Source organism: Nerophis ophidion, linkage group LG11 (assembly GCF_033978795.1).
Source record: "Nerophis ophidion isolate RoL-2023_Sa linkage group LG11, RoL_Noph_v1.0, whole genome shotgun sequence".
NCBI classification, from domain to species: domain Eukaryota; kingdom Metazoa; phylum Chordata; class Actinopteri; order Syngnathiformes; family Syngnathidae; genus Nerophis; species Nerophis ophidion.
The window spans coordinates 38,984,478-39,011,929 of NC_084621.1; the positions used below are offsets into that span (position 1 = coordinate 38,984,478).

General features: G+C 41.2%; 1 protein-coding gene across 2 annotated transcripts in view; it reads left to right on the top strand.

The window, feature by feature from the left end:
- Positions 1–27,452, top strand: part of deptor (DEP domain containing MTOR-interacting protein) — a 90,420-nt gene that overhangs the window by 46,526 nt on the left and 16,442 nt on the right. For both annotated transcript variants that reach the window (XM_061915885.1, XM_061915886.1), the window contains 3 exons: positions 812–949; positions 5,221–5,291; positions 5,574–5,678. In XM_061915885.1, coding sequence (XP_061771869.1) covers positions 812–949; positions 5,221–5,291; positions 5,574–5,678 — 314 coding nt within the window. The remainder of the gene's footprint in view (positions 1–811; positions 950–5,220; positions 5,292–5,573; positions 5,679–27,452) is intronic.

The window sequence follows — 27,452 nt, forward strand, 5'->3', positions numbered from 1 at the left end:
AACAGAACAATAAGTATCATTATTGTTATTATTATTCATCATCACAGCTATTAATAAAAAACAATAACATTTACAGTGACTTACGTTTGCATTAATTTTGTTTTCTATTTTATGTTCATTTCATTGCTAAAACATTCATATAATGATTCCCATATTTCGAGATATGACTCATTATTATCTAATCTAAATGCATTTTTTACTGATATCTCCATAGCTTGTGTATATCAGTCATTGCCAGACATTTTAACTGCTAACATAATCTATGTGGTGCATGGTTTTAGTGCTGGGCTGGCAGTTTCACATAGAGGGAGGGATTGAATCCCGGTCTGAGTTATGCCAGGAAGGAACATATGAAACTTTTCATTATGTTAAATATTTTTTTTTGCATTAAAAACATAACTTATTCACACTCACATTCTCACACTAAGGCAAATTTAGTGTTGCCAATTAACCTATCCCCAGGTGCATGTCTTTGGAAGCGGCGACTTGTCCAGGGTGTACTCCGCCTTCCGCCCGATTGTAGCTGAGATAGGCTCCACTACCCCCGCGACCTAAAAAAAGGGAATAAGCGGTTGGAAATGGATGGATGGACATAACTTATTGCACATTTAATTTCCCATGAAGTTGTTTTAGTACAAAATATGCATCAAATTGAATTCAAATTAGATTTACATAATGATAAGGGTATTTGTTTTTGTAATAGAGTGTAGTGGGCATTAAAATCAAATACTGCATGGGACTCAGATTTAGCCTACATGTTTTTTCATTAGAATTTAGGTTGAAAGTGTCTTTTTGGGTTTGATGTCAACAGTGAGTCCGACCAAAGAGATCAAGGTGGTGGTTGGCGTGCGGCGCAGCAGCATGAGCAGCAGCTGTGGCAGCAGCGGGTATTACAGCAGCAGCCCAACACTCAGCAGCAGCCCGCCGATCCTCTGCAACCCCAAGTCTGGTGAGCAACGATGCACTCCTACCATTAACAGCAACAATGGTCTCCATCACATGTCCTCCTTTGAGAGCTCGCAGAGGTCTCATGCGACTAACCTCAATAATGAAAGCACTTAGTGTACACTTAAGGGTGTATGAAAACATTTAGCTCTAATGATGTAACAGGAATCATGTGAAGATGAGATGGAAATCGTGTGGAAGCATTTTCCCTGTGTGTTTGTGTTTCAAGTGTTTCAAGTCTCTTTTGTTGTCACAGAAGCCCCTAACTACGTATTTTCACACTTACAGAAACAATGGACAGGAAAGACCCCCCCCCCCCAGCACACACACTTAAACAATGTCCCGCCCTTCACACATATTTACAAATAGCACAATTTAGAAGACGACAAGCCCACGCACTAGAGCTGTAAAATACACTGGCCTTTTTATTAAGTACACTTGGGCAATCTAAACGGGTCCAACACAAAAGCTAAATTACAAATTGCACCTTCCAGTATTATACAGCTCCAGTAATTAACATGTCTTTGAGCTACTACCTCTTTGATGGTATAAGTCACCATCTATCTTATTCACTCCCTAAAGTATGGGTGTCAAACTCTGGCTTGCGGGCCAAATTTGGCCCACCGTGTAATTTCATTTGGCCCTTGAGGCAATATTAAATTAACATTAGAGTTGGCCCGCCGCTGTAACACCACATTCACCACTAATACTCATACTTGTCAACCCTCCCAATTTTACCGGGAGACTCCCGAAGTTCAGTGCCCCTCCCAAATTTCCACCCGGACAATAATATTGGGGGCCGGCCGTAAAAGCACTGCTTTTGGCGTTCTCTACATGTCGCCACGTCCGCTTTTCTTCCATAAAAACAGCGTGCCGGCCCACTCACATAATATATGCGGCTCATACACACACACAAGTGTATCCAAGGCATACTTGGTCAACAGCCATACAAGTCACACTGAGGGTGGCCGTATAAACAAGGTTAACACTGTTACAAATATGCGCCACACTGTGAACCCACAGCAAACAAGAATGACAACACATTTCGGGAGAACATCCGCACCGTAACACAACATAAACCCAACCGGACAAATACCCAGAACCCCTTGCATCACTAACTCTTCCGGGACGCTACAATATACACCCCCGCTACCACCAAACCCCGCCCCAACTCATACCCGCTGCCGAAAAAAGGCATTACATTTGTGTTTTTATTTTATTTGATATGCCATTTATATTTTTTAATTATTATTATTTGAAACTGTATTTTGTATGTCACTATAAAGTTATATAAGCCTTGCTTGGTCAATATTCAATGCAAAACTTGTTTGGGTCCCCATTAAAGGGTTAATTTGTTCAACCTCGACCCGCGGGTTTGTTCAGTTTTAAATTTTGGCCCGCTCTGTATTTGAGTTTGACACCACTGCCCTAAAGTTTTTCCCATACTTTCATTTATTTGTTATTGTTGTTGTTTAAATGCACCTGGTCTGCCAGAGAATAAAAAGACATAGTATGAGGCATCACTGTTGCCAACCTAGTGACTAGGGACATAACAATAAATGAATTTGCAATCTGATATTTCGCTACCGGGTCTTCGGTTTGCTACAAAGGCGTACAGAATTTCCATGCAGTACGTATTAAAGAGGAATTGTACTTATTTTTGTATTTTTGTCTACTGTTCACAACCCTAATGTGAGACAAGCACAAATATGTTTTTCTTTTTTTATACATTTTAAGTTGTAAATAAACATGAGCAAAAGTCAGCTAACAATGGAGGTATTGGAATTGGCTCTACTTTGCCTATAAGGCGCTCTAAAAAAACATCCCAAAAACTTTATCAAGTTTTTATATTAATGCTGTAAGTATATATGTAATGTAGTAACAGGCACATTCATAAAAACATTTGCTTATTGTAAGCATACGATGGCATATTCATTTCACAAACCCATCCCAACAACCCATAATTTACTTCAACAACAACAACAACAACAACTATTACTTATCATGGCAGACTTCATGAAAGACAACAAAGATTATTTTGAGTCTAGATTAATAGTTCGCTCCAGGGTCTTGATGGTACCACCATGAAAATGATACTAATTACTCTGGCATTAATTAAGCTTCTATTTAACACCTTTAATAGGGGGGCTGAAAGAAAATCGATTCACTTTCGAATCGCGATGCGATCCTCATTTTATTCTGATTCTAAATCGAAAATTCAAAACTCTATAAAAAAAAGTGTATTTAAGAATCGGATTTTAGAAAAATGTTTTCAGGCCATCTCCGCGCTTACGGCATATGTCATCAAGAGGACTTTTGTAACATGTAACCAGTTTTAAAAAGGTTTTATTACAATATTTTATATCAAATAATGATAATGATAATAATATTGCAAGAAGTGATTTAAATAGAGAAACAATTGAATCAAATTGAATTGAATCGTGAGTTTTTGTAAGACTCACATTCCTAACCTTTAACTTTCAGTAAGTGGAAAAGTATGTCAATTAATAAGATACACTAAAACTGTATTTTTAGCAGTATATTAGATGTATCGATTTTTTTAAATATCCGTAACATTCACCTATATAAAAATATATTTAAAAAAAATTTAAGTTCATGGTCACATTGGACAAAAATGTAAACTTCTTCTCACTCTTATTCAAAAATGTAAAAAAAAAAAAAGAAAGTCCAATGCTCAATTGTTTTCGTTTTTTATTCTCCATTGTTTTCATTGTGTTATAATGGCTGTTAAGGCCATAGCGCTGTATTGGATCAGGCTTACTCTTTTTTTTTTGCATATTTGAAATAAGAATCCATCCAAAAAAAAAAAAAAAAAACATAGGACAAAAGTATTGGGGTATTTGTGGAGTCTTACTGGTCTGCCCCCTTAACATTTTATGAATGCCTGATGCAAATTAACTATAAAAATCAAAAGTAACGGAGCATTCCAAGTAAATGAGGTCGATTTATAGTACACACGGGTTTGTTTAAGCACAAAGGCGTCCTTTTATAACAATAATACTGTGTTCATGGATATTCAAGGTGTGTGAGTCATTTGTTTTGTATGTCTAAAGAGACATTTGAACGCATGAGAACAACACGTGTGCTTTGTTTAGCAGTCACGTTTTTGCCACGGTTAGGGGAAGTTGCAACATACATGTGCCCAAGCAAGGATACTGTGTGTGTGTGTGTGTGTGTGTGCGTGTGTGTGTGTGTGTGTGTGTGTGTGTGTGTGTGTGTTCTTGTATTTCTCCCCTTCCTGAGACATCAACGAGGAAAAGGGCCTTCCATATGAGGACTGGTGAACAAGTTAGGACATAAACCATTGTCCCAATAAGGAAAACCATTGCATCTAATAGAGAATGTCTCATTTGCAATCCTGGTGATGAAATCTATCAAAATTAGGGTGGTCCCAAAAAGGAGGGTTTTTTCAACTAGGCTGTGTGTATGTTTTAAAAGTGCTCCCCCTCTTGTCAATATGTACAATAAAAACTGTGTGTAAAAATTTGAAGTGCTCCCCCTCTGGCCAACATATGTATTAACAAGTATGTGTAATGCGCCACCTTTATTACATTTTATGTAAAATTCTTACTTTTTTTCTTGCAAAATAGTGACATTTGTCACATAAAATTTTGACATGTATCACAATATTGCCAATTTTTTTTGTCCTTGTTATATAGTGCCATTTTCGGAGTAAAATTATGACTTTTGTCATAATGTTGCAAAGTAAAATTCCGACTATTATTATAATATCGCCAACATTTTTAAGTTTTCTTATAAAATTGTGACTTTTGTAGAGTAAAATTACAACTCTTTTCATAAAATTGTCAAAATGTTAAACTTTTCTTGTAAAATTGCGACTGTTATTAAGTAAAATTCCAACTTTTATCATAATATTGCACAAATGTTCAGATTTTCTTGGAAAATGTTGACTTGCATTGAGTAGAATTACGACTTTTATTACAAGAGTGACAAAATTCTAAGTTTTTCTTGTGAAATCGTGACCTTTTTCTTGTGAAGTTCCAACTCATTTTTCACAACAATCGTTTTTCTATTTGCATAGTATGTACATATTATTAATGTTGTAAATACAAATCCTTATATATCTAGAAAGGGTGGTCCTAAAGAGGTAGGCATTGTGTGTGCGTGTGTGTGTGTGTGTGTGTGTGTTTGTGTGTGTGTGCGCGTGTGTGTGTGCGTGTGTGTGTGAGTGTGTGTGCGTGTGTGTGTACTCCTTGTCAAGTTATCCATTAATACCATTTTGTGTTTGGACAGTTCTGAAGAGGCAAGTGAGTCCAGAGGAGCTTCAGACGCCTGGAGGGCCTTTTCTGAAGAAGACCTTTACAGTAGGACAGCACACACACATTACCACACACACACACTTGCAGGGAGTTGTAAAACACGGTCACACACCCTTGTGAACACATGAGACCCTTTGGGGCAATGGTAAATAGAGTAGTGCACACACAAGTCACGAGTCACTCTGGTCAAACACAAGTGAAGGGGTGTAACACGTACACTTACAGTCCGTGCCAATATGCGCACGTGTGATGCATATTACTGTACTATATGAGCGATGTGATGCTTTGTGAGGCGCTACCATGGCAACTTTTGTTTGCCTTCAACAGATCGTAGGCGACGCTGTGGGCTGGGGATTCGTCGTGCGAGGTAGCAAGCCCTGTCACATCCAGGCCGTGGACCCCGGGGGACCTGCAGCGGCTGCGGGCATGAAGGTAAGGAGCGCTCAGGTCTGTGCTGCCACAGCTGGCATGGAGTTACAGTATGTCAGCGGGGCAGCAGCAAGGAATGCTGGGAATGCAGTGTGGATGTTCAGAGCCACATCATACACTGAAACTAAAGTCCAAAAGTCTGTTCAAATAGTTGTAACTGTAAGGATGCTTTGTTGGGCAGTTAAAAACATGATACTTTGAGCTTCTGTTGATTTTGTCATCCTAGAAGCAAAATGCAACTACATACATATTTTGCCCAAAAAAAGAGGAAGCAGCCGGTAAAAATGATCACTTCTGCTTCGGCTGCTGTGTTAACGGTCATATTTAATCACAGTGGAAATGTGTGTCATGGCTCACTGATAAAGTGTCTTGCTGAGCTTAAAGGCCTACTGAAATGAGATTTTCTTATTCAAACAGGGATAGCAGGTCCATTCTATGTGTCATACTTGATCATTTCGCAATATTGCCATATTTTTGCTGAAAGGATTTAGTAGAGAACATCCACGATAAAGTTCGCAACTTTCGGTGCTAACAGAAAAGCCCTGCCTCTACCGGAAGTCGCAAACGATGATGTCACATGTTTGATGGCTTTTCACATATTCACATTGTTTTTAATGGGAGCCTCCAACAAAAAGTGCTATTCGGACCGAGAAAACGTCCATTTCCCCATTAATTTGAGCGAGGATTAAAGATTCGTGTTTGAGGATATTGATAGCGACGGACTAGAAAAAAAACAAAAAACGCGATTGCATAGGGACGGTTTCCGATGTTTTTAGACACATTTACTAGGTTAATTCTGGGAAATCCCTTACTTTCTATCTATAATGCTGTAATATGTACATACAGCTAGCCTAAATAGCATGCTAGCATCGATTAGCATGCCTTGCTATTCGATGCACATTCTACGTAAATCAACTTGAATCCGTCCCTGATTATGTTGTTACACCCTCCCACAACACACCGACGAGGCATAATGTCTCCAAGGTACCGAAAAAACGGAAAATAACAGAGCTGATTTGACTTGATGCGTGTGATGTGGTAGGGAAAAGTGGCGTTGACTACCTAGGTGATGTCACGTCCTGACGTCGTCGCTCAGAGAGCGATAAACAGAAAGGCCTTTAATTCGCCAAAATTCACCCATTTAGAGTTCGGAAATCGGTTAAAAAAATATATGGTCTTTTTTCTGCAACATCAAGGTATATATTGACGCTTACATAGGTCTGGTGATAATGTTCCCCTTTAACCATTTAGTGGTCAATTGTATGGAATAAGTACTGTACCGTGTAATCTACTAATAAAAGTTTCAATCAATCAATCAATCAAAGACTATAAATACTATAATGTGTCTATAAAATTGTAATAACTATATCTCTGCATAACATTGTAAGCTTATTAACAATAAAGGAAACAAAAAGCGGTCTTTCCTGGTCACCCACCGTGGTTACAGTGAAGCCAAGTGCTAGTACACTTCATCATATTTTGGTACAGCAAAAAATGAATATTTTCCCGAGGTCACACGCCACCCCCCTAGTATCGCCCCCCCCTACCAACTCCCTGTTTAAGAAGTACTGAGTTAACCCATGAGCACAGGTACTTGAAGTCATTGACTTCCCTCAGAGCAGTGCCTCATGTGGTTGTGAGAAGTGGATGTTACGCTTAAATGTTATAAATATTACAGTTTTGTTGGCATTCAGTCTAAGGCCAACCTTGGCACACTTTGACTCCACTCTGCTAAAGAGCTCTGGTGTTTTTTTCATGTGGTTGGATAGCAGGCAGATGTCGTCTGCGCAGTCAAGGTCAGTCAGGACTCCTGCAGGGTGTCTTCTTGACTTCCTTGTAGGGCTGGACGATTAGAGCAAAATAATAATCACAATTCCGCCTGAATGCAGCTGAGATAGGCTTCAGCACCCCCTGCGACCCCGAAAGGGACTAGCGGTAGAAAATGGATGGATGGATTATTTTGATTGATATTGAGCTGCAACCTCCTCTCTGAGCTGCAACCTTATCGTGGTAGAGGAGTTTGCGTGTCCCAATGATCCTAGGAGCTATGTTGTCCGGGGGCATAAAGCCCCCTGGTAGGGTCTCCCAAGGCAAACAGGTTCTAGGTGAGGGATCAGACAAAGAGCAGCTCGAAGACCTTTATGAAGAAGAAAAATCATGGACCCAGATTTCCCTCGCCCGGACGCGGGTCACCGGGGCCCCCCTCTGGAGCCAGGCCCGGAGGTGGGGCACGATGGCGAGCGCCTGGTGGCCGGGCCTGTTCCCATGGGGCCCGGCCGGGCACAGCCCGAAGAGGCAACGTGGGTCACCCCTCCAATGGGCTCACCACCCATAGCAGGGGCCATAGAGGTCGGGTGCAATGTGAGCTGGGCGGAAGCCGAAGGCAGGGCACTTGGCAGTCCGATCCTCGGCTACAGAAGCTAGCTCTTGGGACGTGGAACGTCACGTCACTGGGGGGGGAAAGAGCCTGAGCTAGTGCGCGAAGTCGAGAAATTCCGGCTGGATATAGTCGGACTCACTTCAACGCACAGCAAGGGCTCTGGAACCACTTCTCTCGAGAGGGATTGGACCCTCTTCCACACTGGCGTTGCCGGCAGTGAGAGGCGACGGGCTGGGGTGGCAATTCTTGTTTTCCCCCCGGCTCAAAGCCTGTACGTTGGAGTTCAACCCGGTGGACGAAAGGGTAGCCTCCCTCCGCCTTCGGGTGGGGGGACGGGTCCTGACTGTTGTTTGTGCTTATGCACCAAACAGTAGTTCAGAGTACCCACCCTTTTTGGGAGCACTCAAGGGAGTACTGGAAAGTGCTCCCCCGGGTGATTCCCTTGTCCTACTGGGAGACTTCAACGCTCACGTTGGCAACGACAGTGAAACCTGGAGAGGCGTGATTGGGAAGAATGGCTGCCCGGATCTGAACCCGAGTGGTGTTTTGTTATTGGACTTTTGTGCTCGTCACGGTTTGTCCATAACAAACACCATGTTCAAACATAAGGGTGTCCATATGTGCACTGGGCACCAGGACACCCTAGGCCGCAGTTCCATGATCGACTTTGTAGTTGTGTCATCGGATTTGCGGCCTCATGTTTTGGACACTCGGGTGAAGAGAGGGGCGGAGCTTTCTACCGATCACCACCTGGTGGTGAGTTGGCTGCGATGGTGGGGGAGGATGCCGGACAGACCTGGGAGGCCCAAACGCATTGTGAGGGTCTGCTGGGAACGTCTGGCAGAGTCTCCTGTCAGACAAAGTTTCAATTCCCACCTCCGGAAGAACTTTGAACATTTCACGAGGGAGGTGCTGGACATTGAGTCCGAGTGGACCATGTTCCGCACCTCTATTGTCGAGGCGGCAGATCGGAGCTGTGGCCGCAAGGTAGTTGGTGCCTGTTGGGGCGGCAATCCTAAAACCCCTTGGTGGACACCAGCGGTGAGGGATGCCGTCAAGCTGAAGAAGGAGTCCTATCGGGTCCTTTTGTGAATTAGTGAATTATATTTATATAGCGCTTTTCTCAAGTGACTCAAAGCGCTTTACATAGTGAAACCCAATATCTAAGTTACATTTAAACCAGTGTGGGTGGCACTGGGAGCAGGTGGGTAAAGTGTCTTGCCCAAGGACACAACGGCAGTAACTAGGATGGCACAAGCGGGAATCGAACCTGCAACCCTCAAGTTGCTGGCACGGCCACTCTACCAACCGAGCTATGCCGCCCCTTTTGGCTCATAGGACTCCGGAGGCAGAGGACAGGTACCGACAGGCCAAGCGGTGTGCAGCTTCAGCGGTCGCGGAGGCAAAAACTCGGACATGGGAGGAGTTCGGGGAAGCCATGGAAAACGATTTCCGGACGGCTTCGAAGCGATTCTGGACCACCGTCCGCCGCCTCAGGAAGGGGAAGCAGTGCACTATCAACACCGTGTATGGTGCGGATGGTGTTCTGCTGACCTCAACTGCGGATGTTGTGGATAGGTGCAAGGAATACTTCGAAGACCTCCTCAATCCCACCAACACGTCTTCCTATGAGGAAGCAGTGCCTGGGGAGTCTGTGGTGGACTCTCCTATTTCTGGGGCTGAGGTCGCTGAGGTAGTTAAAAAGCTCCTCGGCGGCAAGGCCCCAGGGGTGAACGAGACCCGCCCGGAGTTCCTTAAGGCTCTGGATGCTGTGGGGCTGTCTTGGTTGACAAGACTTTGCAGTATCGCGTGGACATCGGGGGCGGTACCTCTGGTTTGGCAGACCGGGGTGGTGGTTCCTCTCTTTAAGAAGGGGGACCGGAGGGTGTGTTCCAACTATCGTGGGATCACACTCCTCAGCCTTCCCGGTAAGGTTTATTCAGGTGTACTGGAGAGGAGGCTATGTCGGATAGTCGAACCTCGGATTCAGGAGGAACAGTGTGGTTTTCGTCCTGGTCGTGGAACTGTGGACCAGCTCTATACTCTCAACAGGGTTCTTGAGGGTGCATGGGAGTTTGCCCAACCAGTCTACATGTGCTTTGTGGACTTGGAGAAGGCATTCGACCGTGTCCCTCGGGAAGTCCTGTGGGGAGTGCTCAGAGAGTATGGGGTATCGGACTGTCTTATTGTGGCGGTCCGTTCCCTGTACGATCAGTGCCAGAGCTTGGTCCGCATTGCCGGCAGTAAGTCGAACACATTTCCAGTGAGGGTTGGACTCCGCCAAGGCTGTCCTTTGTCACCGATTCTGTTCATAACTTTTATGGACAGAATTTCTAGGCGCAGTCAAGGCGTTGAGGGGTTCCGGTTTGGTAACCGCAGGATTAGGTCTCTGCTTTTTGCAGATGATGTGGTCCTGATGGCTTCATCTGACCGGGATCTTCAGCTCTAGCTGGATCGGTTCGCAGCCGAGTGTGAAGCGACCGGAATGAGGATCAGCACCTCCAAGTCCAAGTCCATAGTTCTCGCCCGGTAAAGGGTGGAATGCCATCTCCGGGTTGGGGAGGAGACCCTGCCCCAAGTGGAGGAGTTCAAGTACCTAGGAGTCTTGTTCACGAGTGAGGGAAGAGTGGATCGTGAAATCGACAGGCGGATCGGTGCGGCGTCTTCAGTAATGCGGAGGTTGTACCAATCCGTTGTGGTGAAGAAGGAGCTGAGCCGGAAGGCAAAGCTCTCAATTTACCGGTCGATCTACGTTCCCATCCTCACCTATGGTCATGAGCTTTGGGTCATGACCGAAAGGATAAGATCACGGGTACAAGCGGCCGAAATGAGTTTCCTCCGCCGTGTGGCGGGGCTCTCCCTTAGAGATAGGGTGAGAAGCTCTGCCATCCGGGAGGGACTCAAAGTAAAGCCGCTGCTCCTTCACATCGAGAGGAGCCAGAAGAGGTGGTTCGGGCATCTGGTCAGGATGCCACCCGAACGCCTCCCTAGGGAGGTGTTTAGGGCACGTCCAACCAGTAGGAGGCCAAAGGGAAGACCCAGGACACGTTGGGAAGACTACGTCTCCCGGCTGGCCTGGGAACGCCTCGGGATCCCCCGGGAAGAGCTAGACGAAGTGGCTGGGGAGAGGGAAGTCTGGGTTTCCCTGCTTAGGCTGTTGCCCCCGCAACCCGACCTCGGATAAGCGGAAGATGATGGATGGATATTGTAATCACTATTAATTACACAATTATTCCTTAATTTGAAAACTATTTATTGGACCGACAAAAGTCAATATACATTAAAAAAAGATATAAATTAGTAACGAATAAACCACAAAGAGTAAAATAATAGTAATAACAATACTTTTAAATAACAATAGCAATATGAAATGTTAATTGTATTTGTTTTTAGTTCCTATTTTATCTTAAACACTTATTTTACCATCTTAGAGTGTGTGCTTTTTGTCTTATAAATACAATTGTATAAAATGTTTGTTAATTAAATGCAAAGTCTGGCAAATGTATTGGGTGCAATACTTGTTTGGGAAATTTTGACCAGTATTTTAGGTCAAAGCATAATAATTGTGTAAATGTATCAATAAGTCCTTCAGGTTTATTGTGATTCTGTAAGGTACTTTTTTGAAACCTTTAATAGGTTAGCTCAGTCAGACCGGAAGAGATGCACCACGCTATTATTGTGAAAGGGGGAAGTGTGCTGCTGTTCTCAGATTGACGTAACGTCAACGTGGAAATCATAAGCCTTATGTTTTTGTTGAGTTTAGTGATTATTGATTAGGCATACTAGGTATTTGTCAAATAATAAGTAGCAGCTATGGTAAGATCCCAAACTCCTAGTAGACATGCTTTTTTTCACTCATTTGCTCCTCATTTGTTCCACTGCTACAAGCTCTTGAATTTGCATACACATTGCGCCGCCGACTATTAGTTGTTTTTTTTTTAATTATATTTTCATGATTGTCGGGAGCCTTAATCGAAATAGAAATTAAAACTTGATGAATTGTCCAGCCCCACCTCCTTGGTGTAAGAGTAAAGCCAAGATCCTGCTCTCGCCCATTAATGGCCTTTCTGAGTGATTAGTCCAGGACTATGACAAAGAGGAAGGGGGCTCAGGCTGCATTACCCCAGCCAGAATGTCAAACTCCTCACTGCCACTCTCTGGGGTCACCACCTTGGCCCGTGTACCGATTCATGTAAAATCCACTATTGACATGTTACGGTACATGGGTTGCGGCTGGTTGCCAACTTCGGCACTTGGCGATCACTCCAGCAGTACTGAAAACGGACTCAGCCAAATTATCTCCAAGTAATGTTGCAATTTTCCATGCCAACAAAGTAATTGACTCAAAAACGCTCTAGTGCAAGTGTAGGGAACCTGTGGCTCTTTTGATGACTGCATCTGGCTCTCAGATAAATCTTAGCTGACATTGCTTAACACGATAAGTAATGAATGAACTCCGCTGGTTATCACAGTGTTAAAAATAACATTCAAAATATAAAACATTATCATGCATTTTAATCCATCCATCCGTTTCTACCGCAACTGTTCAAGAAGTCGCATTAATGGTAAGATGTTTTTTTATTTTATTATTGGTTCGCTTCAGTATAACAATGTTATTAAAAAGAATACGAGACTTGTTATATACTCTAAAAATGTTGGTCTTACTTAAAAGTGCACGCATTTAGTTGTATTCAGCGTTAACATTTTTTATTTGGCTCTCACGGAAATACTTTTTTTTAAATATTTGGCTTTCATGGCTCTCTCAGCCAAAAAGGTTCTCGGCCCCTGCTCTAGTGTAAGAAAAGTAAGGCTTCACTTTTCTACAAATGCTTAAATACTTAGGCTACTAATTAGCATTAGCAATTTTACATGGCGATTTCAACACCTTCAATTTTGTTAATGAATACCAGAACAAAGCTGCATGTTAAAATTAAACAGCTGGTGCGTATTAAGTCCAATACTTACGGTATTAACACTTTTTAGGGCACTATAAAAGAAACACACCATAAACTATACACTACTGCCATCTAACGTCTTAGACTTGCAACTGTGATTACAACTTAATGTCACACTTACAAATGATATGATGATAATAAAAAGAAAATATAACAACTGGACAGCAGTTAACATAATCAGCTCATTTTTCAATGTTGCAATAATAAAAAAAAAGACTTTCATTATTAAACGCAATTATATTTACCCTCAAAGTACAGAAAATTGGTACTGTTGAGTGCAGGTATCAATTCCCAGTTGCCTGGAATTGGTACCGTATCGGTTCAAATGTAAATGGTACCCATCCCTACCGACTGTTATTGAAAAATGTGGGCGATACATTTCATTTATCAATTTTTGTTGACAAGATGACTTGTTGTGTTGAACAACGTACAGGGTGTCTGAATGCTTACATGGTGGTGGTCTACGACTATGAGTACAGTATGTGCAGTGCATGTTTTGTCACACTATTAGGTTGAAAAGGTGCATGAACATGTGTCATCTAATATCAGAGCCATAAGAAAATGTTGTCATCATAGTTACATAGAACAATAATGTGTGCAAACATGTATTTAAAAAAATAATAAATGAATCGGTTGTACTTGTATAGCACTTTTCTACCTTCAAAGTACTCAAAGCGCTTTGGCACTACTTCCACATTCACCCATTCACACACACATTCACACACTGATGGAGGGAGCTGCCATGCAAGGCGCTAACCAGCACCCATCAGGAGCAAGGGTGAAGTGTCTTGCTCAAGACACAACGGACGTGACGAGGTTGGTACTAGGTGGGGATTGAACCAGGGACCCTCGGGTTGCGCACGGCCACTCTCCAGAATAGAATAGAATAGAATAGAATAGAATGGACTTTATTGTCATTATATTTGCATTTAACGAGATTAAAGACTCCAACATAAGGTGCGGTAGTGGGAACAAATATGGGGTGAAATAAATAACACAAGAGGTAATAAAGGAAAAACTAACAATTGAAATAAACAGCCTACTATCCAATAAAAATAATAAGCAATCCTGTACAATATACAAAACACTATAGAAATACAAAATACTGTGCAATATACAGAACAAGACAAGAGTACGGGAGTAATAAATAACAATCAGTGTCGGACTTATTGCACTTGAAGGGTAGTATTGCACAGTGGGGTCCTTCCCTCTAACTGCATATATCCAGCCAGAGTTTGTCCTGCTCCACCTCCCACTACTACTGTTATTGATGGCTGCTTTTTTAGTTTTTAGCAGTAAGATTGCAGGATGTTGACACATCCGTCCACGCTGGACGCCGAAGGGAAGATGCACACACACACACACACACACACACACACACACACACACACACACACACACACACGCGTGCACACACACACACACACACACACACACACACACACACACAACCAAGCAAACACACACTGAACTCTGGGAATGAACGTGTTACCTCGTCAGATCCATTTCCCTCCCGTAATACGCCTCAGTGACTTTGAGACCACTGCGCTCAGAGCTTAGATGGACTTTTTATGCATGGTTTCATTATGTTGCACTTTATACAGGAAAGAAAATAGTTTTTAAACTTTTTTTTTTTTCCGTCTAAAACCTAATCTTACAAAAAGTGTTACATACAAAAACTAAGGTCCCACTCACTGTTAGACATTTTCCATGCTACAATCAATGAAAAACACCTTGGGGTCTTTTTACAATTGTATTGTGTCATTTCCATCTAAAAAATAACCATTCACACTAAAAGAAAATATTTGTATTTATTCAAATTTTGCCTGTGTATGAAATAATGGTGCATAATTAAAGTGGTCAAATGTGTGTGTGTGTGTGTGTGTAGGTGAAAGTTTTTTGTCATATTGTCTTGTACGGATGCTCAAAATTTTTGATTCACATCCAAATTGCTATTTGTATTTATTCCGATTCTAAATCGAGTCATAATTTTCAAGAATCAATTCAAAATAATTAATACATTTGGTACAGGGGCCATGCCAGCAACCTGAGGGTTCCTGATTTGATCCCCAGCTTTTGTCATCAGAGTCACGTCTGTTGTGTCTTTGAGCAAGACACTTCACCCTTGCTCCTGATGGGTCGTGGTTAGAGCCTTGCATGGCAGCTCCTGCCATCAGTGTGTGAATATGTGTGTGAATGGGTGAATTAGGGGTGGGCGATATGGCCTTTTTTGATATCTCAATATTTTTAGGCCATATCGCGATACCTTGATATATATCTCAATATTTTGCCTTAGCCTTGAATGAACACTTGATGCGTATAATTACACCAGTACGATGATTCTATGTGTCTACATTAAAACATTTTTGTGCATACTACATTAATATATGCTCATTTTAAACTTTCATGCAGAGAAGGAAATCACAGTTAAGTCAATTGACTAAAACTGTATTTATTAAACAGTTATTAAGCAGTGGCACAAACATTCATGTCATTTCAAAACAGAAAGTGCAAGATTGTCAGAGACATTTTAAAACAAGCTATTAGTGCACTTTTGTGCATGATGTCACTAAGATGACATATCAAAACAACACTAAATTAAAGTGCATTTTTTGTACAAAACGCCACTCCAATAGTTTAAAACAAATAAAATGCCCTTTTGTGCATGATGTCACACAAGATATTTCAATAACTGTCAAATAAAAATTAGCTGCACAATGGGAAATTAAATTGTGTTCGTCCTTCGCTATGTGGTAGGTTACTGTGGACATTATCTCTTTTTGTTGTTGACTATTTTTTTCATACGATGTTGAGCTGTAAATGTTTGCCTCGGCATTTAGATGGTGTGGGCATGTGGCACCGAACGGAGATGTTGACATGCGGAGTAAGCATTCTTCATTGTCTAGCAGGTGACTTTTCAAGTGATGCTACATTTTGTAGCAACGCTTTTGCCCCACACTTGACAAATTACGGTTGTCTGTTCGACATATTCCCACTTGAAGCCAAACCACCTCCAGACGATGGACCCCCTGCTGATTTTCTTGGGAATTAATTTGTCCTTCATTTGTTACCATATTGGCACCTTCTTTCTCTCGTATTACCACTCGCACCACAGCTAATGTTACCCATGCTGCTACGTCTCTGCTCCGCGAGGGCGTATACGTATGTGACGTATGTAAGAAGGTGCGCTTGCTGTCTGTGAAAATCAGAGACAACAAAGAGTGATAAAAGCATGTAGTGTAATGCCCACAGCTAAAAGCAACGGCGTGAGAACGTATACCGTATTTCCTTGAATTGCCGCAGGGCATATAATATGCGCCTGCCTTGAAATACTGCCAGGTCAAACTCGCTTCCCAAAATAATTAGCGCATGTTTAGTTTTACCACCTGGTCAAACTCGTGAAGTCACAAGTGACACTTCCCCTGTCATCATTTTCAGAATGGAGGAGGCTGATTTCAATACCGGTAATTTGAAATTGCATAAAGGGAAGAAGATTAAGAGCTATTCAGTAGGATTTAAGGTCCAAGCTTACATCACACTCAAATTTCTACTGCATACCTTTGGTAAGTGCCGGAGTGAGAAGAGGTTTTAAAATAATTAGCGCATGCTTACTTTTACCGCATGCCTTTGGTAAGCGCAGGAGTGAGAAGAGGTTTTAAATTAATTAGCGCCCCAGTGGCAATTCAAAAAAATACGGTACTCGGATATCACGATATAGTCATATTCTGTATCGCACAGAGACAAACCGGCGATATATCAAGTATATCGATATATCGCCCAGCCCTAGGGTGAATGTGTATGTGAATGTGGAAATAGTGTCAAAGCGCTTTGAGTACCTTGAAGGTAGAAAAGCGCTATACAACTATAACCCATTGATATTATTATTAATATTTATACTGTTGTTTTTGTAAATGTTTGGTTTTCTTTTTCTAGTATTATATGTTATATTCATATATCTTCTCAATTGCTTTGTATTTCAATCCTAAGTATTGTAAAGTTGTGAATGAGTTGGAGTTGTCATATTTTCGTTCTCAACCATTTTTCAGTGATGTACCCCTTGTGAACATTTTTTTAATTCAAGTGTCCCCTAATCAGAGCAAAGCATTTTTGGTTGAAAAAAAGAGATAAAGAAAAAAATACAGCACTATGTCATCATTTTCTTTTATTAAAGTGATTACAATTCAGTGATTTTTGTAAATAAAATGTTAAAAATACATTAAAAAAAGTTTTTTAGGCCAACACTGCACGTATACTGTAAGGCGTACATCAGCAGCCAATAGGAGCTTTTGTAAACTGTTTTGAAAAAGATTTTATCATAATTTATATACCAAATAATATATGACGAAAATTGTGTTGAATCGACAATGGATTCCTAATTGCATCGTCACCCCAAGAATCAGAATCAAATCGGTGCCCAAAGATTCCCACATCAACTAACTTGTCTAGCTGCTGAAGTCTTTAAGATTGTAAAATTGTGACATTTTGGAGAAAAACTTGCTACATTTTTGTCAAAAAATGGCATCCTTTAATATTAACTTCTCATTCCTCCTCCATGTCCTGAGAAGGAGGTATAACCTGTTAAACATCCCAGCATGGCATCTCAGCATGTGTCTATTATTCACTCTCCACTTTTTCTGGCTCCTTCCTGTGCCAGACAATTTTTTAACCCCTTCTCTGCCTACTGGAGTAATGCCAAGAATAAAAAGCGCACACAGAGAGAAAAAAAGGGGGGAGGGTGTCAAGAGAGGGTTGAAATAAGATAAGATGGTGATCTCTTTAGGTGTTTGTATAGAAGGTTTTTTGGCCTGAAGGAAAATACGACAAGTTTCCAGGATGAACTGACCGTTTTTTGTTGTTGTGGTTCGCACACTGCTCACCCTTTTTGCTTGTTATGACACCTCGGCAAGCACATTAGGATAGACACTTTGTACAAAACAATACAAAACATTTTTGTTGAAGGTGGAAAGATTGTGTTGTGTGTATCAACACAAACACACATTCCTATTGACAAAGATATACAATAGACAGTGTATCAGTTAGAAACATGAATAACACTTTGCCAAGTCTTCAGGAGAGTTATGAAATAAAAATCACACCAAAATCTGAGATACACAACTTACCTGCAAAGTAACAAAGCTTAGTTACGTTAAGACTTTAAAAAGTTTAGTACTTGTGCACTAACAATTGGTACGAATGCAAAAACAAATAATGTAGCAATTGTAATGGTCGTAACTGTCTTGTTTTACCAACCCCGTTTTTCCGTATGAGTTGGGAAATTGTGTTAGATGTAAATATAAAGGGAATAAGCGGTAGAAAAATGGATGGATGGATGGATGTAAATATAAACGGAATACAATGATTTGCAAATCATTTTCAACCCATATTCAGTTGAATATGCTACAAAGAAAACATATTTGATGTTCAAACTGATAAAAAAATGTTTTTGTTGCAAATAATCATTAACTTTCAAATTTGATGCCAGCAACACATGACAAAGAAGTTGGTAAAGGTGGCAATAAATACTGATATAGTTGAGGAATGCTCATCAAACACTTATTTGGAACACCCCACAGGTGTGCAGGGTAATTGGGAACAGGTGGGTGCCATGATTGGGTATAAAAACAGCTTCCCAAAACACGCTCAGTCTTTCACAACAAAGGATGGGGCGAGGTACACCCCTTTGTCCACAACTGCGTGAGTAAATAGTCAAACAGTTTAAGAACAACATTTCTCAAAGTGCAATTGCAAGAAATTTAGGGATTTCATCATCTACGGTCCCTAATATCATCAAAAGGTTCAGAGAATCTGGAGAAATCACTCCACATAAGCGGCATGGCCGGAAACCAACATTGAATGACCGTGACCTTCGATCCCTCGGACGGCACTGTATCAAAAACCGACATCAATCTCTAAAGGATATCACCACATGGGCTCAGGAACACTTCAGAAAACCACTGTAACTAAATACAGTTCGTCGCTACATCTGTAAGTGCAAGTTAAAGCTCCACTATGAAAGCAAAAGCCATTTATCAACAACATCAAGAAACGCCGCCGGCTGCCCTGGGCCCGAGATCATCTAAGATGGACTGATGCAAAGTGGAAAAGTTTTCTGTGGTCTGATAAGTCCACATTTCAAATTGTTTTTGGAAATATTCGACATCGTGTCATCAGGACCAAAGGGGAAACGAACCATCCAGACTGTTATCGACGCAAAGTTCAAAAGCCAGCATCTGTGATGGTATGGGGGTGTATTAGTGCCCGAGGCTTGGGTAACTTACACATCTGTGACGGCACCATTAATGCTGAAAGGTACATACAGGTTTTGGAACAATATATGCTGCCATCTAAGTGCCGTCTTTTTCATGGACGCCCCTGCTTATTTCAATCAATCAATCAATGTTTACTTATATAGCCCTAAATCACTAGTGTCTCAAAGGGCTGCACAAACCACAACACAAACCACTACGACATCCTCGGTAGGCCCACATAAGGGCAAGGAAAACTCACACCCAGTGGGACGTCGGTGATAATGATGACTATGAGAACCTTGGAGAGGACGAAAGTAATGGATGTCGAGCGGGTCTAACATGATACTGTGAAAGTTCAATCCATAATGGATCCACACAGTCGCGAGAGTCTGGTCCAAAGCGGATCCGACACAGCAGCGAGAGTCCCGTTCACAGAGGAGCCAGCAGGAAACCATCCCAAGCGGAGGCAGATCAGCAGCGCAGAGATGTCCCCAGCCGATACACAGGCAAGCAGTACATGGCCACCGGATCGGACCGGACCCCCTCCACAAGGGAGAGTGAGACATAGGAGAAAAAAGAAAAGGAACGGCATATCAACTGGTCTAAAAAGCAAGTCTATTTAAAGGCTAGAGTATACAAATGAGTTTTAAGGTGAGACTTAAATGCTTCTACTGAGTATTTCAGCAAGACAATGCCAGGCCACATTCAGCACGTGTTACAACAGCGTGGCTTCGAAAAAAAAAAGTGCGGTTATTTTCCTGGCCCGCCTGCAGTCCAGACCTGTCTCCCATCGAAAATGTGTGGCGCATTATGAAGCGTAAAATATGACAGCAGAGACCCCGGACTGTTGGAACAACTGAAACTCTACATGAAACAAGAATGAGAAAGAATTCCACTTTTAAAACTTCAACAATTAGTTTCCTCAGTTCCCAAACGTTTGTTGAGTGTTGTTAAAAGAAAACACAGTGGTGAACATGCCCTTTCCCAACTACTTTGGCATGTGTTGCAGCCATGAAATTCTAAGTTAATTATTACTTGCAAAAAAAAAAAAGTTTATGAGTTTGAACATCAAATATCTTGTCTTTGTAGAGCATTCAATTGAATATAGGTTGAAAAGCCTTTACAAATCATTGTATTTCATTTATATTTACATCTAACACAATTTCCCAACTCATATGGAAACAGGGTTTGTATTAGTTTCCTATATGTTAACTTTTCTGAGCAGCACAGCAGGAAACATTAACACAGGATGTTGGCAGGAAAGATTATTTTAGTGCTTTTAAAATGGACCATTATTTCTGTGGCGATTGCTCTAAGACTGCAAGGAAAGTGTGGTTTAAAGTAGTCAAATGTGTACTTTTGTGTTTACATGTCATTGAATATATATGTGCTAGAATGCGTTCAACTTTTGTTCAGAATCAGCTACTTGCTTGTCATTCATTGTGGTAGCATCTGAGTGCATTCAATAGTGTTGATTAGGGCTGGGCGATACATTGAATGTACTCGATATATCGCGGGTTTGTCTCTGTGTGATATAGAAAATGACTATATTGTGATATTCGAGTTCTCTTTCTCACGCCGTTTGCTTTTAGCTGCGGGCATTACACTGCAGGCTGTTCTCACTCTTCTTGTCTCCCCTCACAGAGACATCAAACAAGCGCACCTTCTTACATACGTCACATACTGTCGCGCGTGCGGTAGCGGCACGGTAACGTTAGCTGTGATGCTAGCGGAGTGGTGAGAGTGGTAATACGAGAGAGAGAAGGTGCGAATATGGTAAAAAATGAAGGAAGAAATCATTCCTAATGAAAACAGCAGGGAGTCTGGCGGTGGTTTGGCTTCAAGCGGGAAGATGTTGAACAGACAACTGTAATATGTCAAGTATGGGGCAAAAACGTTGCTACAAAAAGAAGCACCACTGCTAATTTGAAGCATCATTTGAAAAGTCACCCGCTAGAGCAGGGGTAGGGAACCTATGGCTCTAGAGCCAGATGTGGCTCTTTTGATGACTGCACCTGGCTCTCAGATAAATTTTAGCTGACATTGCTTAACACGATAAGTAATGAATAATTCCACTGGTAATCACAGTATCAAAAATAACGTTCAAAATATAAAACATTCTAATGCATTTTCATCCATCCATCCGGTTTCTACCGCACCTGTTCAAGAAGTCCCATTAATGGTAAGAAGTATTTTATTTATTTTTGGCCAGCCTCAGAATAACAATGTTATTAAAAAGAATAAGAGACTTATTATACTCTAAAAATGTTGGTCTTTCTTAAAAATGCACGCATATAGTTGTATTCAGTGTTAAAAAAAAAAAAAAGTTGTATGGCTCTCCCGGAAATACTTTTTAAAATATTTGGCTTATATGGCTCTCTCAGCCAAAAAGGTTCCCGACCCCTGCGCTAGAGAATAAGGAGTGCTTGAAACTCTGCATGTCAACATCTCCGTCCGGTGCCACACACACAAAATGCCCAAGCAACCATTTCCAGATCAACAAAAAACAGTCTACAACAGGAGAAGGTAACGTCCGCAGTAACCTACCACATGGCGAAGGACATTCACTATTTGATTTCCTATTATGCAGCTCATTTTTATTTGACAGTTATTGAAATATCTTGTGTGACATCATGCACAAAAGTGCACTATATTTCTTTTAAACTATTGCAGTGGCGTTCTGAACAAAAAGTGCACTTTAATTTAGTGTTGTTTTGATATGTCATCTTAGTGACATCATGCACAAAAGTGCACTAATAGCTTGTTTTAAAAAATCTCTGACAATCTTGCACTTTCTATTTTGGAAATTATGTGAATGTTTGTGCCACTGCTTAATAACTGTTTGATAAATGCAGTTTTGGTAAATTGACTTAGTTGTGATTTCCTTCTCTGCATGAAAGTTTAAAATGAGCATATGTTAATGCAGTATGAAGAAGAATGTTTTAATGTAGAATCATCATACTGCTGTGATTATATGCATCAAGTGTTAATTCAAGGCTAAGGCAAAATATTGAGATATATATCGTGTATCACGATATGGCCTAAAAATATCGAGATATAAATAAATGGCCATATCCCCCAGCCCTAGTGTTGATGTTGAGTGTCCATTGACTTCAATGGAGGAGCATAAAGTGGCTTGTCCAACAGAAGCCAAACTAGACAATCATTGGATACATTCTCAACTTTGCCCCGCCTATCGAACACTGAATTTCTGTAAAGGTGTATGGAAAGTGGGCGTGGCCTCGGCTGGCCTGGATACTGAGCTTCTGCATAATGATTAGATGATCTGTCTGAGTGAATCAGCCCAATGCCATGGCATTTTCCATGTTTCATTCCGTTGTTTTGAGTTGTTATGGAGTTTTACTATCCTGTAAGTGATGTTTTCTGAAATGTAGCATTTTTATATCTCTGATGTATTATTGGAGATTGTGCTTGTCTTTAGGTTGTAGCTAGACATGAGCTTACCCTACTTGAAAGACCAGTAGTTTCCCTTAATTTTTCCCAAAAAGCTCCCATATTTTTTAATGAAAATGATGACAAATGTAATGATGCTTTTTTTTATTAAAACTATACTTAGAAGCTTTGTAAATAATTCATTGCATGATTACAATTATGTTGACAAAAAATTAAGCTATGTTTATCAAATAAGATTGTGCTCAATGACAAAGTCAAAAGATAGACAATAGTATGTGCGCACTTCAACACAATTCAATTAAAAAAAAAAGTCAATCTGAAAACTACATCTACAAACCATTTATGTATTATAGGGCTGTCAAATCTAACGCGGTAATCAATGTGTTTAATCACAAAATATTATTAACCATTAAAGGCCTACTGAAACCCGCCACTACCCACCACGCAGTCTGATAGTTTATATATCAATGATGAAATATTTACGATGCAACACATGCCAATACGGCCAGTTTAGTTTACTAAATTGCAATTTTAAATTTCCCGTGGAGTTTCTTGTTGAAAACGTCGCGGAATGATGACGCGTGCGCGTGACGTCACGGACTGTCAGGAAATTTTAGCGCAGCACCATTTGCGGCTAAAAGTCGTCTCTTTTCATTGCGCAATTTAACAGTATTCTGGACATCTGTGTTGCTGAATCTTTTGCAATTTGTTCAATTAATAATGGAGAAGTCAAAGTAGAAAGATGGAGTTGGAAAGCTTTAGCCTTTAGCCACACAAACACACAGTGATTCCTTGTTGGAAATTCCCGGAGGTGGTTCCAGACCACTTGTCAACTGGCAGGTTTCGGTTAGAAAATTGTGTTAAAAAGTCGCCTCTTACCGGAGATCTGTGGCGTTTGCGCCGTCCTTGTATCTGCCGTGACTTCCCTCAGACACTGGCCTCAAAACACACGTGGACACACCCCTCCGGCTATCAGGTACTATTTATGTCACGGTCCGCTATGCGGATCGTTTATTGTTTTGTCGTTTATATGTCTTTGTTCATGTTTAGTTCTGGACCCGGCCGATTCATTGCGTTTGAGCACTTCCTCGTTTGTTTTAATCCCCATGGCAACGTAATGTGCTCCTCCTCACGGGCTCCTGTCACACACCTGTTTCTGATTATTATTTGTGTGTTTAAGCCCACCTGATTCCAGAGTTCGTCCTCGGCTCTTTGTTTGCTTTTGCAACAGGTCACGTTTTGTATCCTGTGTCCTAGAGTATTTTGTGCTAAGTTCCGCCTTAGCTTCACGTGCGTGCGGCACGTTGTTTAGTGTTTTCTGTTTCCTGCTAAGTTTTAGCATTAGCTTTCTGTGCGTTGGCACGTGCTTTGTTTTTCCTCATTTGCACCAGTTCCACCAGTGTTCTTTTGTTTAATTATATTAAAACTTATTCCTACCTGCAATCCTGCCTGACTGGTCGTTGTGCATCCACGAAGTGACAACTCCGCGCAGCAAGTGCGCCGTACGCGTGACAATTTAATCTCACTAAAACACTAGCAACACAATAGAAAGATAAGGGATTTCCTAGAATTATCCTAGTGAATGTGTCTAAAAACATCTGAATCCGTCCCAATGCAATCGCCTTTTTTTTTTAAACTTTATTTATTTATTTATTTTTTTTCTAGTCCTTCGCTATAAATAGAATCCACGAATCTTTCATCCTCGCTCGAATGAATGGGGAAATTGTAGTTTTCTCTGTCCGAATAGCTCTTTTTGTTGGAGGCTCTCATTATAAACAATGTGAGGACGTGAGGAGCCCTCACCCTTGTGACGTCATCGTCTTCGACTTCCGGTAAAGGCAGGGCTTTTTTATCTGCACCAAAAGTTGCGAACCTTATCGTGGATGTTCTTTACTAAATCCTTTCAGCAAAAATATGGCAATATCGCAAAATGATCAAATATGACACATAGAATGGACCTGCTATCGTCGTTTAAATAAGAAAATCTCATTTCAGTAGGCCTTTAACCATAGATAAACTCTACCAATTCAATCAATCATCAATCAATGTTTGTGCAATAGATTTTGACCACACATGCTCCTTTACAAATAGTTACCTGAAAGGCGGAGCAGGTGGTTAAATACTTCAACGAGGAAAAGTGCCTTCCATATGGTTACCGGTGAACAAGTTAGGAAATAAATCATGGTCCCAATATGGAAAACCATTGCATCTAATAGAGAATGTCTCGTTTGCATCCCTGGTGGTGAAATCCATCAAAATTAGGGTGGTCCCAAAAAGGAGGGACTTTTCAAATTGACTGTGTGTCGGTTTTAAAAGTGCTCCCCCTCTGGCCAACATGTATAATAACAAGTGTGTGTGTCCACCCCCTTTGGCCAAAACTAATTCCATCCACCCATTCTCCACTGCCTGTCTCCTTCGGGATAGCGGGGGCGGCTGGACCCCATCCCAGCTGCACTCGGGCGGGAGGCGGGGTTTTGATTGATTGATTGATTGATACCTTTATTAGTAGATTGCACAGTTCAGTACATATTCCGTACAATTGACCACTAAATGGTAACACCCCAATAAGTTTTTCAACTTGTTTAAGTCGGGGTCCACGTTAATCAATTCAGGTACACCCTGGACAAGTCGCCTCCTCATCACAGGGCCAACACATATAGACGGACAACATTAACACTCACATTCACACACTAGGGACCATTTAGTGTTGCCAATCAACCTATCCCCAGGTGCATGTCTTTGGAGGTGGGAGGAAGCCGGAGTACCCCGAGGGAACCCACGCAGTCACAGAGAGGACCTTTGTATCGTGAGGCACATGCACTAACCCCTGTTTCACCTTGCTGCCCCAAAATTAATTAAACAACTAAAAAATACATATGTATACAGAGACATACTGTAATATCCATCCATCCATTTTTCTACCGCTTGTCCCATTCAGGGTCGCGGGGGGCGCTGGAGGTTATCTCAGCTGCATTTGGGCGAAAGGCGGGACTTCAAGTAAATGATTAGATTAAAACCAATTACAAACAAACAATAATAAAATAAGCTAAAAACTTACCTTTTTATATTTGCATTGTATGTATATATTAATAATGTTGTAAATACAAATCTTTAAGCTTGGTCCTAAAGAGGTAGGCATTTGTCAGAGGTCTCAAGAAGGTAACAAATACAAGAGTGTGCGTGTGCATGTGTGCGTGTGTGTGTGTGTGTGCATGTGTGTGTGTGTGTGTGTGTGTGTTGTAAAGTAGGTTGCAAGTACGTCATGTTGACGTACTTCTATTGACTCCATGTGCAAGGCTGATAAGTAAGGGAGGAGTACATTCATGCATGAGCCAGCATGCTTGTGGGCTGCGTTTGGCACGGACTCATTTAGACGTGTTCTTAACTTTATGACAGGTTCAAAATGTCAAGGACAACCTGTTGTCACAGTATCTCTTGGAAGATACTGTGAGCTACCTTTGCAACAGCTGTACCCAGAAAACATGATTTTGCGGAACATTTCGTTATGGATGGATTATATTAAGTGATAAAACTTCTGCAGCCGCTCATCTAGCACAGTTTTTTCAACCTTTTTTGAGCCAAGGCACATTTTTTTCATTAAAAAAAATACAGAGGCACACCACCAGCAGAAAAGGTTAAAAAATGAAACTCCACCAGGTTGTCTGGCCTTATTTTGAGTTTATTGTTGTTTCCTGTGTGTCATGCTTTAGTTCCTGTCTTGCGCTGTTATTTTTGTCACATTTCCTGTTTTGTTGGTGTTCTCCTGTAGCAGCTTCACGCCTTCTTTTGAGTGCTATTTCCCGAACCTGCTTTGTTTTCGCAATCAAAACTATTTAAGTTGTGCGTAGGCCATCCTTCTTTGTGGGGAAATTGTTGAATGTCATGTCAAGTACGGATGTACTTTGTGGACGCCGTCTTTGCCCTACACGCTGTAAGTTTTTGCTGTCGTCCAGCATTCTTTTATTGTTGACTTTGTAGCCACTTCAGTTTTACTTTTGTTTTACATAGCCATCCCTATGCTTCAGTGCCTTTTCCTCGCGGGACTTGCCTTTTTGTTGATTTTTGGTTTAAGCGCTACGTACCTTTTTACCTGCACGCTGTCTCCCGCTGTGCTCTGCATATTGGGATCACGACAAACCATCCTTGACGCATTCCAACAACACAATGCCACCTACTGATATGGAGTATTACAAGATTACCCTGCCAAGCTCTACACAGCACAGGCACTAGACAATGGCACTTTATTATGATTTACAGATTTGCAAAAAATATTTTTTGGACCAATTAGGGGAAGTTGCATAATCACCCACGGCACACCAGACAATATCTCATGGCACACCAGTGTGCCGCGGCACATTGGTTGACAATCACTGATCTAGCAGCAGTGGGCACTGCTACAAAGTTTGGTATTCAGCCAAAACCAAGTAAATGCAGAGCAATATTTACCAGGACTGCAATCACAATAAAATACAGAACCAACACGATAGGCAAATAACAAATCTATTAAAAATAATAATGTTTTTTTACTACATTATATTTTATTGTATCATCGTATAATATCATTTATTGTATCATTTTATTTTTGTTTGATCAAAATAAAGTCAGTAGCACAAAATGAAAAAAAGCAAAATAAAAAAAGAAAAGATAATACTATTGCCTGTAGTTTAAATTATTTAACTGTTTGCTCCAAAGCCCCATTTTTGTTTGCAAACACTCAATCAATAGACGAGTATACCGATGTCAGCAATATAATAATATGAAAAACACTTATAGTTGTGAA